The sequence below is a fragment of the Colobus angolensis genome, unplaced genomic scaffold (assembly GCF_000951035.1).
Source record: "Colobus angolensis palliatus isolate OR3802 unplaced genomic scaffold, Cang.pa_1.0 Scaffold230, whole genome shotgun sequence".
Taxonomy (NCBI): domain Eukaryota; kingdom Metazoa; phylum Chordata; class Mammalia; order Primates; family Cercopithecidae; genus Colobus; species Colobus angolensis.
This window is the reverse complement of record NW_012115489.1, coordinates 1,424,433-1,439,984: the sequence shown is the minus strand read 5'-3', so window position 1 is coordinate 1,439,984 and position 15,552 is coordinate 1,424,433. Positions and strand designations below refer to the sequence as shown.

Genomic DNA, 15,552 nt, shown 5'->3' with positions numbered 1-15,552 from the left:
CCTCCGTGTTGGGAGATCCACTGCTCTCTTCAAAGCTGTCAGACAGAGTCGTTTGCGTCTGCAGAGGTTTCTGCTGCTCTTTTTTTTTGTTGTTGTTGTTGCTGTTGTTGTTGTTTAGCTGTGCCCTGTCCCCAGAGGTGGAGTCTACAGAGACAGGCAGGCTTCCTTGAGCTGCTGTGAGGTCCACCCAGTTCGAGCTTCCCAGCGGCTTTGTTTACCTATTTAAGCCTCAGCAATGGTGGGCGCCCCTCCCCCAGCCTCGCTGCTGCCTTGCGGTTAAATCACAGACTGCTGTGCTAGCAATGAGGGAGGCTCCGTAGGCGTGGGACCCTCCTGGCCAGGTGTGGGATATATTCTCCTGGTGTGCCTGTTTGCTTAAAGCGCAGTATTGGGGTGGGAGTTACCCGATTTTCCAGGTGTTGTGTGTCTCAGTTCCCCTGGCTAGGAAAAGGGATTCCCTTCCCCCTTGCGCTTCCCAGGGGAGGCGATGCCTCGCCCTGCTTCAGCTCTCGCTGGCCAGGCTGCAGTGGCTGACCAGCACCGATTGTCCCACACTCCCTAGTGAGATGAACCATGTACCTCAGTTGAAAATGCAGAAATCTCCGGTCTTCTGTGTCACTCGCGCTGGGAGTTGGAGACTGGAGCTGTTCCTATTCGGCCATCTTGCTCCGCCCCTCTTAAATCACATTTGCTTTATTCATTAGTTCACTGATGTGCACTTAGGTTGATTGCCTTATTCTGGTTATTGTAAACAGTGCTGCAATAAACCTGGGAATGCAGCTATCTCTTCGATATACTGACTTTTTTCTTTTGGATTGTATATCCAGTAGTGGAATTGCTGCATCATATGGTAGTTCTGTCTTTAGTTTTTTGAAGATTCTTAGTGGAGTTTTCCATAGTGGCTGTACTAATTTACAGTGTATGAGGGTTCCCCTTTCTTGACTTTCTTGTCAGCATTCATTATCCCCTGTCTTTCAGATAAAAGGCATTTAACTGTGATGAGATGATATCACATTGTGATTTTGATTTCCATTTTTCTGATGATAAATAATGCTGAACATTTTCTTATATACCTGTTGGTTATTTTGAGAAATGTCGATTCAGATCTTTTCCCTATGTTTAACTAAATTATTTGCTATTAAGTTGTTTGAGCTGCTTATATATCCTGGTTATTAATCCATTGTGAAATGAATAGTTTGCAAATATATTCTCCATTCTTTGGTTTGTCTTTTCATTTTGTTGACTGTTTCCTTTGCTGTGCAGAAGCTTTTTGGCTCAATGTAATCCCATTTGTCTATTTTTGCTTTGGTTGCCTGTACTTTTGACGTCTATCTAAAAAAGTCTTTGCTGAGACCAATGTCTTGGAATAGTTCCTCAATGTCTTCTTCTAGTAGTTTCATAGTTTTAAATCTTAGAATTAAGTTTTAAATCCACTTTGACCTTATTTTTTTGTATGGTGAGAGATAGTGGTTTGGTTTTATTGTTTGTATCTATCCAGTTTTACAGTTTCGCCAGCATCATTTATTGTAAAGACTGTCCTTTCCTCATTGTATGTTCTTGGTATATTGTTGAAGATGAGGTCGCCATACATGTGTGGGTTTTTATCTGGGCTCTTCTGTTCCATTGGTCTATGTGTTTGTTTTCATGCCAGGATCATGCTGATTTGGTTACTATATGTTTGCAGTATATTTTGAAGTCATGTAGTTTGATGCCTCTGGCTTTAATCTTTTTGCTGAGGATTGCTTTGGTTACTTAGGATCTTTTGTGGTTCCATATACATTTTATAATTTTTTTCTATTGCTGTGAATAATGTCATTGATATTTTGATAATAATTGCATTGAATTTGTAAGTTTGCTTTGTATAGTTTTGGCATTTTAACATTTATTCATCTAGTCCATGAACAAGAAATAGCTTTCAATTTCTTGTGTCCTCTTCAATTTCTTTCGGTGGAGTTTTGCAGTTTTCCATATACATCTTTTACATCTTTTGTTAAATTGATTTCTAGGTATTTTATATTTTTTGGTAGCTATTATAAATGGAATTTATTTATTGCTCTCTTTTTCAGGTTGTTTGCTGTTGACACATGGAAATGCTACTGATTTTTGTATGTTGATTTTTTTATCCTGCAACTTTACTGAATTTGCTTATGAATTCTAATAGTTTTTTGCTGGGGTCTCTAGGTTTTTTAAGTATAAAATCATGTTTTCTGTGAACAAGGCTAATTTGACTACTTCCTTTCCAATTTGGATGTCTTTATTTATTTCTCTTGCCTAACTTCTCTGTCCAGAACTTCCACTATGATGTTGAATAAAAGTAATGGAAGTGGGCATCCTTGTCTTATTTCAGATCTTAGCTATTTTCAATTTTTTGCTATTTGATATGATGTTAGTTGTGGTGTCTCATATATAGCCTTTATAATTTTGAGGTATGTTCCTTCTATGCCTAGTTTGTTGAGGGCTTTTTTTTTTTTTTAAATCATAAGAAGGTGTTGGATTTTGCTGAATGCTTTTATGTATCTATTGAAATGATCATTTGGTTTTTGTTCTTCGTTCTGTTAATGTGATGTACCATGTTTGTTGATTTGCATATGTTGAACTACCCTTGCATCCCTGGGATGAATCTCACTTGATCATGGTGAATGATCTTTTTAATGTGTTGTTGAATTTGATTTGCTAGTATTTTATTGAGGATTTTGCATCTATCTTCATCTGTTATATTGGCCTATAGTGTTTTTTTTTTTTCTTATTATTCCCCAGTCTGAATTTGGTATCAAAGTATGGCTGGTCCTATAGAATGAGTTTGAAAATAGTCCCTGATCTTTAATTGTTTTGAAGTCTTTGAGTAGAATTGGAATTAGTTATTTGGATGTTTCATAGAATTCATCAGTGAATTCATCAGGTCCTGGGCTTTTCTTTAATGAGAGACTCTTTATTATGACCTCATTCTTCATCATAAGTTTGTTGAGGTTTTCTATTTCTTCATAGCTCAGTCTTGGTAGGTTTTATGTGCCTTGGAATTTATCCTTTTCTTCCAGTTTTTCCAATTTGTTGGCATATTGTTGTTTGTAATAATATAGAGACTTTTAATAATTCTTTGTCTTTCTGTGGTCTCAGTTGTTATATCTTTTTTTCTGTTTCTGATTTTATTTTTTTGATCTTCTTTTTATTTTTTAATCTGGTGTGTTAGTCTGTTTTCACACTGCTGTAAAGAATTACTTGAGACTGGGTAATTTATGAAGAAAAGAGGTGCAATTGACTCAGAGTTCCACAGGATGTATAGGAAGTGTGGCTGGGAGGCCTCAGGAAACTTACAATTGTGGCAGAAGGTGAAAGGAAAGCAAGCACATCTTACCATGGTGGAGCAGGAGAGAGAGAAAGCAAGGGAGGAAGTGCTACACACTTTCAAACATCCAAATCTCATGAGAACTCAGTCACTGTCACGAGAACAGCAAGGGGAAATCTGCACACATGATCCAATCACCTCCCACCAGGCCTCTTCTCCTACACTAAGGATCACAATTTGAGGCGAGGTTGGGTGGGGACACAAAGCCAAGCTGTGTCATTCCACCCGTGGCCTACTCCAAATCTCATGTCCTTCTTATAATTCAAAACAAAACCATGCCTTTTCAACAGTCCCGCAAAATCTTAACCTATTCCAGCCTTAATTCAAAAGTCCAAGTCCAAAGTTTCATCTGAAGCAAGACAAGTCCCTTCTGCCTGTGAGCCTTTTAAATCTAAAACAAGTCAGTTACTTCCAAGATACCATGAGAGTGTAGTCATTGGGTAAATACTCCCATTCCAAATGGAAGAAATTGTCCTCAACAAAGGGAGTATAGGCTCCATGCAAGTCTGAAACCCAGCAAGGAAGCCATTAAATCTTAAAGTGCCAAAATAATTTCCTTTGATTCCATATCTCATATCCAGGGCATGCTGATGCAAAGGATGGCTTTCCAAGACCTTGGGCAGCTCTGCCCCTGTGGCTCTGCAAGGTATAGCGCATATGACTGTTTTAGTGATCTGGTGTTGAGTGCCTGAAGCTTTTCCAGGAGGATGGTGCAAGCTGTTGGTGGTTCTACCATTCTGGGGTCTGGAGGACAGCTCCACTAGGCAATGCCTCAGTGGGGACTTTGTTTGAGGGCTTCAACCCCACATTTCTTCAACCCCACATTTCTCCTCTGCACTGCCCTGGTAGATGTTCTCCATGAGTGCTCCACCCCTGCAGCAGACATGAAAGCATTTTCATATGTCCTCTGAAAACTAGATGGAGGCTACCAAATCTCAGCTCTTGCCTTCTGCACACCTGCAGGCCTAACTCCACATGGAAACCACCAAGTCTTGGTGCTTGCACCCTCTGAAGCAATGACCTTAGCTGGGCCTCTTTTAGCCATGACTGGAGCTGGAGCAGCTGGGGGTGCCATGTCCCAAGGCTGAACAGAGCAGTGGGGTCCTGGGCCTAGCCCACAAAACCATTTTCCCCTCCTAGCCCTCTGGGCCTGTGATTGTAGGGGCTGTCATGAAGGTCTCTGACATGCCTTAGAGATATTTTCCCCATTGTCTTGGTTATTAACATTTGGCTCCTCTTTACTTATACAAGCTTCTGCAGGTAGCTGCTTGAATTTCTCCCCAGAAAATGGATTTTTCTTTTCCACCACATGGTCAGGCTGCAAATTTTTCAAAAGTTTCTACTCTATTTCCCTTTGAAATATAAGTTCTCTTTGCTTATGCAAATGAACATAGGCTTTTAGAAGCAGCCAGACCATGTCTTGAATGCTTTGCTGCTTAGAAATTTCTTCAGCCAGATACCCTAATTATCTCTCTCAAGTTCAAAGTTTCACAAATCTCGGACACTGTCCCAGCTGCCACCTAGACTCGGAGCTCCATCCAAACCTCCAACGAAGACATCCCAGGTCAGCCATGGCCATGCAGAAAATCTTTGCCCGGGAAATCCTGGACTCCAGGGGCAACCCCACAGTGGAGGTGGACCTGCACACAGCCAAGGGCCGATTCCGAGCAGCTGTGCCCAGTGGGGCTTCCACTGGTATCTATGAAGCTCTGGAACTAAGAGATGGGGACAAAGGCCGCTACCTGGGGAAAGGAGTCCTGAAGGCTGTGGAGCACATCAACAAGACTCTAGGCCCTGCTCTGCTGGAAAAGAAACTCAGTGTTGTAGATCAAGAAAAAGTTGACAAATTTATGATTGAGCTGGATGGGACCGAGAATAAGTCCAAGTTTGGGGCCAATGCCATCCTGGGCGTGTCCTTGGCCGTGTGTAAGGCGGGAGCAGCTGAGAAGGGGGTCCCCCTGTACCGCCACATCGCAGATCTCGCTGGGAACCCTGACCTCCTACTCCCAGTGCCAGCCTTCAATGTGATCAACGGGGGCTCCCACACTGGAAACAAGCTGGCCATGCAGGAGTTCATGATTCTGCCTGTGGGAGCCAGCTCCTTCAAGGAAGCCATGCGCATTGGTGCTGAGGTCTACCACCACCTTAAGGGGGTCATCAAGGCCAAATATGGGAAGGATGCCACCAATGTGGGTGATGAAGGTGGCTTTGCACCCAACATCCTGGAGAACAATGAGGCCCTGGAGCTGCTGAAGACAGCCATCCAGGCAGCTGGTTACCCAGACAAGGTGGTGATCGGCATGGATGTGGCAGCATCTGAGTTCTATCGCAATGGGAAGTATGATCTTGACTTCAAGTCCCCCGATGATCCCGCACGGCACATCACTGGGGAGAAGCTCGGAGAGCTCTATAAGAGTTTTATCAAGAACTATCCTGTGGTCTCCATCGAGGACCCCTTTGACCAGGATGACTGGGCCACTTGGACCTCCTTCCTCTCGGGGGTGAACATCCAGATTGTGGGGGATGACCTGACAGTCACCAACCCCAAGAGGATTGCCCAGGCCGTTGAGAAGAAGGCCTGCAACTGTCTGCTGCTAAAGGTCAACCAGATTGGCTCGGTGACTGAATCAATCCAGGCGTGCAAACTGGCTCAGTCTAATGGCTGGGGGGTGATGGTGAGCCACCGCTCTGGGGAGACTGAGGACACATTCATTGCTGACCTTGTGGTGGGGCTCTGCACAGGACAGATCAAGACTGGCGCCCCCTGCCGCTCAGAGCGTCTGGCCAAATACAACCAACTCATGAGGATCGAGGAGGCTCTTGGGGACAAGGCAGTCTTTGCTGGACGCAAGTTCCGTAACCCGAAGGCCAAGTGAGAAGCTGGAGGCTCCAGGACTCCACTGGACAGACCCAGGTCTTCCAGACCTGCTTCCTGAAATAAACACTAGTGCCAACCAAAAAAAAAAAAACAAAAAAACAAAAAAACAAAGTTTCACAAATCTCTAGAGCAAGGTCACAATGCCACCAGTTTCTTTGCTAAAGCATAGCAAGAGTGACCTTTGCTTCATTTCCCAGTAAGTTCCTCATTTCCATCTGAGATCACCTCAGCCTGGACTTTGTTGTCCATATCACTGTCAGCATTTTGGTCAAAATCATTCAACAAGTCTCCAGAAAGTTCCAAACTTTTCCACATCTTCCTGTCTCCTTCTGAGCCCTCCAAACTGTTCCAACCTCTGCCTGTTACCCAGTTCCAAAGTCATTTCCACTTTTTTAGGTATCTTTATAGCAATGCCTCACTTCTCTGGTACCAATTATCTGTATTAGTCTATTTCCACACTGCTATGAAGAACTACCTGAGACTGGGTAATTTATGAAGAAAAGAGGTATAATTGACTCACAATTCCACAGGCTGTACAGGCAGCATGGCTGGGAGGCCTCAGGGAACTTACTATTACATACAACAGAAGGCAAACGGGAAGCAAGAATGTCTTACCATGGTAGAGCAGGAGAGGAAAATGAGCAAAGAAGGAAGTGCTGTACACACTTTCAAACAACAATATATTGTGAGAACTCACTCGCTATCATGAGAACAACCAGAGGGAAATCTGCCCCCATGATCCAATCATCTCTCACCAGGTCCCTCTTCCAATACTAAGGATCATAACTTGAGATAAGATTTGGATGGGAACACAGCCACACCATATCATCTGGCTAAAGATTTGTTGATTTTGTTTATTCTTTTAAAAAGTCAACATTTTGTTTCATCGATCTTCTGTCTTTGTTTTAGTCTCAATTTCATTTATTTTTGCTCTGATGTTTTTAGTTTTTTCTTTCTACTAATTTTGTTTTTTTTTTTGTTCTTGTTTTTAGAGTTCCTTGAAGTGTATCATTAGATTGTTTATATGAAGCCTTTTGAACTTTTCAGTATAGGCATTTATTACTATCAAATTAACTCCAGTGTTTCTTTGTTGACTTTCTGTCTAGATAATCTGTCCGTTACTGAAAGTGGGATGTTGAAGTTCCCTACTATTATAGTATTGCACTCTATCTCTCTCTTTAGATCTATTTATGTTTGCTTTGTATACTTGGGAGCTCTGGTATGAAGTGCACAGATATGTAAAATTGTTATATCTTTTTGCTGAACTGACCCTTTAATCATTCTATAGAGACCTTCTCTGTCTCTTTTTACAGTCTTTTATTTGTATTCTTTTTTTTTTGACAGATTCTTGCTCTGTCAGCCAGGCTGGAGTGCAATGACACAATCTTAGCTCACTGCAACCTCTGTCTCCCGGCCTCAAGCTATTCTTCTGCCTCAGCCTCTCAAGTAGCTGAGATTACAGACATGTGCCACCATACCAAGCTAATTTTTGTATTTTTGATAGAAATGAGGTTTCTCCACGTTGGCCAGGCTGGTCTCGTACTCCTGACCTCAGGTAATCTGCCTGCCTCTGCCTCCCAAAGTGCTGGGATTACCGGCGTGAGCCACTGAGCCCGGCCGTATTCTATCTAATCTGATATGTTGATATGTTGATATGTTGATAGTATTCCTGCTCGTTTTTGGTTTCCAGTTGCATGGCATATCTTTTCCCACCCCTTCACTTTTACTCTGTTGTGTCTTTATGGGTATAGTGCTTTTTTTTTAATGTAGCATATAGTTGAGTCTTGTTTCTTTCTCCATTCAACTATATGCCTTTTAATTGGATAATTGAGTGCATTTACATTCAGTGCTTTTTTTTTTGATATGTAATTACTTTTTGTTGCTTGTTTTCTGGTTGTTTTGTAACTCCTTTCTTTCTTTCTTCCTTTCTGTCTTCATTTGTGGGTAAGTTGTTTCCTCTGGCAGCATGTTTAATTCATTGCTTTTTAGTTTTAATGAATCCTATTATAAATTTTTGTATTGTGGTTGCCATGAGGCTTCTAAAATATCTTATAGACGTAACAAATTATTTTAAATAAATGACAACTTAGGTCACAAAGAACAGAATACAAACAACAATCAAAAGGAGAAAAATGACCTCTGCACTTTAACTTCATCCCTCCCTCATTTTGACTTTATGCTATCTCAGTGTGTATACTTTTGTATTGCCTATCTATTAATAGGTTGCTGTGGCTATTATTTTGTTTTCAATAGATTTGTCTTTTGGGCTTCATACTAGAGTAATGAGTGGGTTTCACACCACAATTACATTATAGAGTATTCTGGGTGCATCCATGCACTTAATTTTACCAGTGGATTTTATACCTTCAAACATTTTATTTTTGCATGTTAGTGTTTTTTTCCCCAGATTGGAGAGCTCTCTTTAGACTTTCTTATAAGACAGATCTGGTAATCTAGTAGTTATGAATTCTCGTAGCTTTTATTTGGGAGATACTGTCTCTCGTATTGGAAGGATAGCTTTACTGGATACAATATTCTTAGGTAACAGGTGTTCTTCTTTCAGCACTTTGAAAATGTCATTTTACTCTCCCTGGCATGTATGGTTTCCATTGTGAAGTCTATTTTCAGATGAATTATACCTCTTTTTTATGTTACTTGGCACTTTTCTCTTGGTGCTTTTAGGATCCACTCTTTGTCCTTGATCTTTGAGAATTTTACCTTGGAGTAGTTGTATGTGGGTCTGTTTGGTGTTCCCTGACCTTCCTTTTCCTGGATATTTATCACCTTTTTGAGTTTTGGAAAGTTTTCTGTTACTATTTGTTTGAAGATTTCTATCCCTTGCTCTTGCCCAACTCCCTCTTGAACACCAATACTTTTTAGATTTGGTCTTTTGAGGTAATTTTATATACCTTGTAAGTAATCTTTGTTCCATTTCATCCTTTTTTTCTGTCTTTTCTCCTCTGACTTTATATTTTCAATTAGGCTGTTTTTGAGCTTACTGATTCTTTCCTCTACTTAATCCATCTTGCTGTTGAACATCTCTAATGAATTATTCAGTTCAGCAAGTGTGTTTCTTGGTGCCAAGATTTGTTTGATTTTTTCCTATTATTTCATTTAAAACATTTTTTAGAGATAGGTCTTGCTCTGTCACCCAGGCTGGAGTACAGTGGTGCTGCGATCATAGCTCATTGCAGCCCTGAACTGAGTTCAAGAGATCCTCTGCCTTAGCTTCCTGAGTAGCTGGGACTATAGGCCTGTGCCAACTAATTTATTTTTTGATTTTTTTTTTTTTTTTTTTTTTGAGATGGAGTCTAACTCTGTTGCCCAAGCTAGACTGCAGTGGTGCAATCTTGGCTCACTGCAACCTCCACCTCCCAGGTTCAAGCAATTCCCCTGCCTCAGCCCCCCGAGTAGCTGGGACTACAGGCACACACCACCACGTCCGGCTAAATTTTTTTTGTATTTTTAGTAGAGACAGGGTTTCACCATGTTGGCCAGACTGGTCTTGAACTCCTGACCTCAGGATATCCACCCACCTTGGCCTCCCAAAGTGCTGGGATTACAGGCATGAGCCTCCGTGCCCAGCTGATTTCTTTTTTTTTTAAAGATGGGGTCTCTCTATGTTGCCCAGGCTGGTCTTGAACTCCTGGCCTCAAGCAATCCTCCCACCTCAGCTTCTGAGTAGCTGATGTTATATGCGTGAGCCACTGTGACTGGACTAATTCAGTTTTTAAAATTAAACTTCTCTGATAAGTTTCTGAATTACTTTTCTGTGTTATCTTGGAGATTGACGAATTTCTTTAAAACTACTCTTTTGAATTCTTAGTCAGAGAGTTTACATATTGCCATCTTATTAGGGTCAGTCACTGATTTCTTGTGTCTGTCTGGGGAGGTCATGATTCTCCATTTCATGTTGTTTCTTGTGGATATAGGTCTATGTCTTTACATTGAAGGATTAGTTATTTTTTCTAGTTTTCTTTGTCTCATCTTGGTTTCAATTGGATATGTTTGGTTAGAGATTCTTTGCACTTTGCCTGTTGATTTTTTTTTTTCTTGCTTTTTATTTTCCACTGGGCTGCTGCCTCCTTTTCAGCTCTAGATGGCACCTTAATCCCAGGTTTGCCTTGGTTCTAGCACAGTCAGAGTGCCACTCATCCTGAATCAAGAAAGTCCCAAAAGGGATATATTGGTAGTGTAGGAAGGCTGGTTAGGGATTTGTGTCGAGACCTGTGGAATGGACCTTTTACAGCATGGTGTTACTGAACATCCACTCTGATTTGGCATCTCCTTTGACTGAGTTACAGAGCAGAGTATCAAGAGTTGGGAATGGTAGTCCTGCCTCCTCCCTTTGTTTCTGGGCTCCCTTTGTCTCTGTCCTCAAGGCTATTTATCCTTTCAGACATTCTCATGCTTCTTATGGGTTGAGGCAGGGACAGATCTTCTATCAGAGGACCCAAGATGGTGGGGAAGTTGGTTGTCCACCTCGACTTCACTTTTTTCAGTGTAAAAGTGAGAGACAGGGGAAAATTTTTGACATGCTTGGTGATGGGCAGATATGGGGGAGGGGCATCATAGATATGGAATTTCAGTTCTCTTAATGCCTATTTGGAGTTTTTTCACTCTTCTGTGGCCCTTGGAACTATCTCCTTCTCATATTTGAGTTCTGGGATATTGCAGGTGATAATCTCAGCACTGTATATTTATTTTTGGTTTTCTGTAATTAGGGAGAGAAGCTAGCTTGATTCTATGACACTATTTTGGAACCAGAAGGCCTCTTTTTCTTTCTTTCTTTAAGACAGTTTTCTGTGCCTCACCATCTACCTGGTATATTTTTCTCCAAGTGACAGGTCCTCATTGTTTTTGGGTGACTGCCTAAGTTACATCAGTGATCTTCATGGGATGACTCCAAACACTCAGGGCAGTGATTTTCTTCTCCTGACCAGAAAATTCTCATGCTGACCAGCAGGTCAGTTTTGACTTTTTTAGTAACTAAGTAGGAGAGTAGATCAAGAGCTAATATGAGGAAATCCATAATTGCAATTCAGGTTTCTAATTTGGCCACTGGGCTTTTCTCTTTCTCTATAAGTGGTGTTTACCGATGCCCTGATGTGTGAAATGTACAGCGTCTTTATCTGTCATAAAAGGTAAAGTAAATTTCATATTGTTAAGATTTATGGAATTTAATAAAGTAAAATTGCCTTCCTTCTGAATATCAGAACCCATGGATAGATAATGACAGGAGTTAGATAATGATCAAAATGCCATACTTTTTCCAACTGCTTGGAAAACTTATCTTTAGATCTTTACTAAATATTAAAAGTTGAATCCAAGATGAGTAGGGGTTTGGAGAGAGGCCTTGTATGATGTCTGGGTATTATTTTACCTGATTATTTCTGGTAGTCATTCCTGACCTTGGTAGTGTTCTGACATATATGTACTGAACTGTTCTCTGGAAGATCCCAACTTGACTTTTCTCTCTGCAGCTCTCTCCCCTCTGGTATTGTTTTGTGAATTCTGTCTGTCTTGTTTTCTCTGAAATCTGAATCCAGTCTCCTCTATTCGGGGAGAAGCCCTGGAGCTCTATTATGAAAATGTTCTCCAGCTGGTAATAAATGTTCTGCACTGACTGGTGTCCAGTGTTTAGAAACAATTTTTTTTTTAATAAATTGTATCTTCTTTATTTTTAGTTGTTTAAAGTAGGAAGGTAAATCTGCTCTATTACATCCTCATGGCCACAGATTGAACTTCCTTTTCTTCATTTTTAAAACATTTTACAGAAGCAATATTGACCTATAAATAATAAACTGCTTATATATTAAGTATACAATTAGAAGCGGGGCACAGTGTGATATGTTTTGACTGTGTCCCCACCAGAATCTCATCTTAAATTCCCATGTGTTGTGGAAGAAACCTGGTGGGAAGTAATTAAATCATGAGGGCAGGTCTCTCCTGTGCTATTCTTGTGATAGTGAATAAGTCACATGAGATCTGATGGGCTTAAGAAAGGGGAGTTTCCCTGCACAAGCTCTCTCTCTCTTGCCTCCTGTGATGTAAGACATGCCTTCTGCCTTCTGCCATCATTCCCCAGCTATATGGAACTGTGAGTCCATTAAATATATTTTTCTTTATAAATTACCCAGTCTTAGGTATGTCCTTATCAGTATCATGAAAACAAAATAATACAGTAAATTGGTACTGGTAGAGTGGGGTGCTGCTGTAAAGACACCCAAAAAAGTGGAAGCAACTTTGGAACTGGGTAACAGGCAGAGGTTGGAACAGTTTGGAGGGCTCAGAAGGAGACAGGAAGATGTGGAAAAGTTTGGAACTTCCTAGGGACTTGTTGAATTTTTTTGACAAAAATGATGATAGTGATATGGACAATGAAGTCCAGGCTGAGGTAGTTTCAAATAGAGATGAGGAACTTATGAGGATCTTGCTATGTTTTGGCAAAGTGATGGGGGCATTTTGCCCCTGCCCTAGAGATCTATGGAACTTTGAACTTCAGGGAGATGATTTAGGATATCTGGTGGAAGAAATTTCTAAGCAGCAAAGCATTCAAGATGTGACTTGGGTGATTTTAAAAGTATTCAGTTTTATAAGGGAAGTGGAGTATAAAAGTTCAAAAAATTTGTGGCCTGACAATGTGATGGAAAATAAAATCCCATTTTCTGAGGAGAAATTCAAGCTGCTGCAGAAATTGCATAAGTAAGGAGAAGCTGAGTGTTAATCCCCAAGACAGTGGGGAAAATGTCTCCAGGGCATGTAAGAGGTCTTCACAGCAGCCCCTCCCATCACAGGCCCAGAGGCCTAGTGGGAAAAAATGGTTTTGTGGACCAGGCCTAGAGTCCCAGTGCCATCTGGACTCTTGGTGCCCTGCATCCCAGTTGCACCAGCCATGACTAAAAGGGGCCAAGGTATAGCTCAAGCCATGGCTTCAGAGGCTGGAAGATCCAAGCCTTGGCAGCCTCCATGTAGCATTGAGCCTGCACGTCACAGAAGTCAAAAATTGAGGTTTGGGAACCTCTGCCTAGATTTCAGAGGATGTATGAAAATGCCTGTATTTCCAGGCAGAAGTTTGCTGTAGGGGCAGGGATCTCATGGAGAACCTCTGCTAAGTCAGTGTGGAAGGAAATGTGGGTTGGAGCCCTCACTCAGAGTCCCTACTAGGGGCACCACCTAGTGAAGCTATGAGAAGAGGGCCACTGTCCCCTAGACCCATGGATATTGGTAGATTCACCAATAGCTTGCACTGTGTGCCTGGAAAAACCACAGACACTCAACGGCTGCCCATGAAACCAACTGGGATGGAGTCTATACCTTGCAAAGCCACAGGGATGGAGCTGCCCAAGACCATGAGAATCTACCTCTTGCATCAGCATGACCTGGATGTGAGGCATGGATTCAAAGGAGATCATTTTGGAGCTTTAAGATTTGATTGCCCTGCTGGATTTTGGATCCGCATGAGACCTGTAGCCCCTTTGTTTTGGCCAATTTCTTCCATTTGGAAAGGCTTTATTCACCCAATGCCTCTACCCCCATTGTATCTAGGAAGTAACTAACTTGCTTTTGATTTTACAGGCTTGTAGGCAGAAGGGACTTGCCTTGTCTCGGATGAGACATTGGACTGTGGACTTCTGAGTTAATGCTGAAATGAGTTAAGACTTTGCGGGCCTATTGGGAAGGCATGATTGGTTTTGAAAAGTGAGGACATGAGATTTGGGAGGGGCCAGTGGCAGAATGATATGGGCTGGCTGTGTCCCCACCTAAATCTCATTTTGAACTTTCACATGTTGTGAGAGGGACCTGGTGGGAAGTAGTTGAATCATGGGACAGTTCTTTCCCGTGCTGTTCTTGTGATAGTGAATAAGTCTCATGAGATCTGATGGTTTTATAAAAACTTGTGTGTTTTCCTACACAAACTCTCTCTCTCTTGCCTGTTGTGATATAAGATGTGCCTTTCACCTTCTGCCATGATTCTGAGGCCTCTCCAGCCATGTGGAACTGTGAGTCCATTAAATCTATTTTTCTTTTCTTTTTTGCAAATTGCCCAGTCTTGGGTATGTCTTTATCAGCACCATGAAAATGGACTAATAAAGAGTGGTTCATACTTGTGATCCCAGCACTTTGAGAGGCCAAGGTGGGTGGATCACTTGAGGTCAGGAGTTCAAGTCCAGCCTGGCCAATACAGTGAAACCCCATCTGCACTAAAAATACAAAAATTAGCCAGGCCTGGAGGTGTGCACCTGTAATCCCAGCTACTCAAGAGGCAGAGGCAGGAGAACTTCTTGAATCCAGGAGGTGGAGGTTGCAGTGAGCCAAATCATACCACTGCACTACAGCCTGGGTAACAAAGTGAGACTCTGTCCAAAATAGAAAAAAAGTAAAAATGAAAACATATATACAATTTGATATTTGAATGTGTATATACTTGTGAATCCATCAACATAATTAGGATATGAATATTTCCATCATTCCAAGAAAATTTCTCTTGTCCCTTTACAATCTCCACTATGTGTCATCCCACCTTCCAGCTCCCATTGCTAGGTAGTCACTAACATATCACTATGTGTTAGTTTGTATCTTTTAAATTTTCTGTAAATGGGATTATAAAGTATGTATTCTTTTATTTTGCCTTGTTTTAATTAATATTATTGTATTAGTCCATTTCACATTGCTATAACATGTCTATTGCCTGAGGCAGCATAATTTATGAAGAAAAGAGGTTTATTTGACTCACAGTTCTGCAGGCTGTACAAGCATGGCACCAGTATCTGCTCAGCTTATGGTGAAGCCTCAGAAAGTTTACAATCATAGCAGAAGACAAAGGGGGAGCCGGCTAGTCACATGATGAGAGAGGGAGCTAGAAAGAGTGGGTGGAGGTGCTAAGCTCTTTTGAATAACCAGCTCTTGTGTGAATTCACTACCATGGTGACAGCACCAAGCCATCCACGAGGTATCTGATCCCAAGACTCAAACACCTCTCACTAGGCCCACCTCCATCTTTTCAATGAGATTTGGAGGGGACAAACATCCCAAGAATATAAATTATTATTTATAGATTCATTCATATTGTGTTTATGAGTTATTTATTCATTTTTATTGCTTACTAGTGTTCTATTATATCCATTACTAAAATGTGTTTATTTAGTTTTCTGTTGATAGACACTTGGGTTATTTTCAGTTTGGGAATATTACAAATAAACCTGCTATGACCATTTTGTGTACAAGTCTATTATAACTTACTTTCTCTTTCTTTCTTTCTTTCTTTCTTTCTTTCTTTCTTTCTTTCTTTCTTTCTTTCTTTCTTTCTTTCTTTCTTTCTTTCTTTCTT

The 15,552-nt window shown here is 41.2% G+C and overlaps 2 protein-coding genes across 5 annotated transcripts in view; both read left to right on the top strand.

The window, feature by feature from the left end:
- UGT3A1 (UDP glycosyltransferase 3 family, polypeptide A1) overlaps positions 1-15,552 on the top strand; it is a 50,674-nt gene that overhangs the window by 10,403 nt on the left and 24,719 nt on the right. The gene's annotated exons all lie outside the window — the stretch shown is intronic.
- On the top strand, positions 4,847-6,312 carry LOC105513485 (beta-enolase). 3 transcript variants are annotated; one of them, XM_011944350.1, is made up of 2 exons: positions 4,847-4,983; positions 5,052-6,312. In XM_011944350.1, the coding sequence occupies exon 2, from the start codon at positions 5,194-5,196 to the stop codon at positions 6,217-6,219; it is 1,026 nt and encodes a 341-aa protein (XP_011799740.1). In that variant the 5' UTR covers positions 4,847-4,983; positions 5,052-5,193; the 3' UTR covers positions 6,220-6,312. The 3 variants fall into 3 exon arrangements, with proteins under 3 accessions (XP_011799740.1, XP_011799737.1, XP_011799738.1); XM_011944348.1 differs by having other exon boundaries at positions 4,850-5,097; positions 5,224-6,312; XM_011944347.1 differs by having other exon boundaries at positions 4,849-6,312.

Coding starts and splice junctions, on each gene's coding strand:
- LOC105513485 (XM_011944347.1), top strand. CDS start 4,915: ATGGCCATGCAGAAAATCTTTGCCCGGGAAATCCTGGACTCCAGGGGC.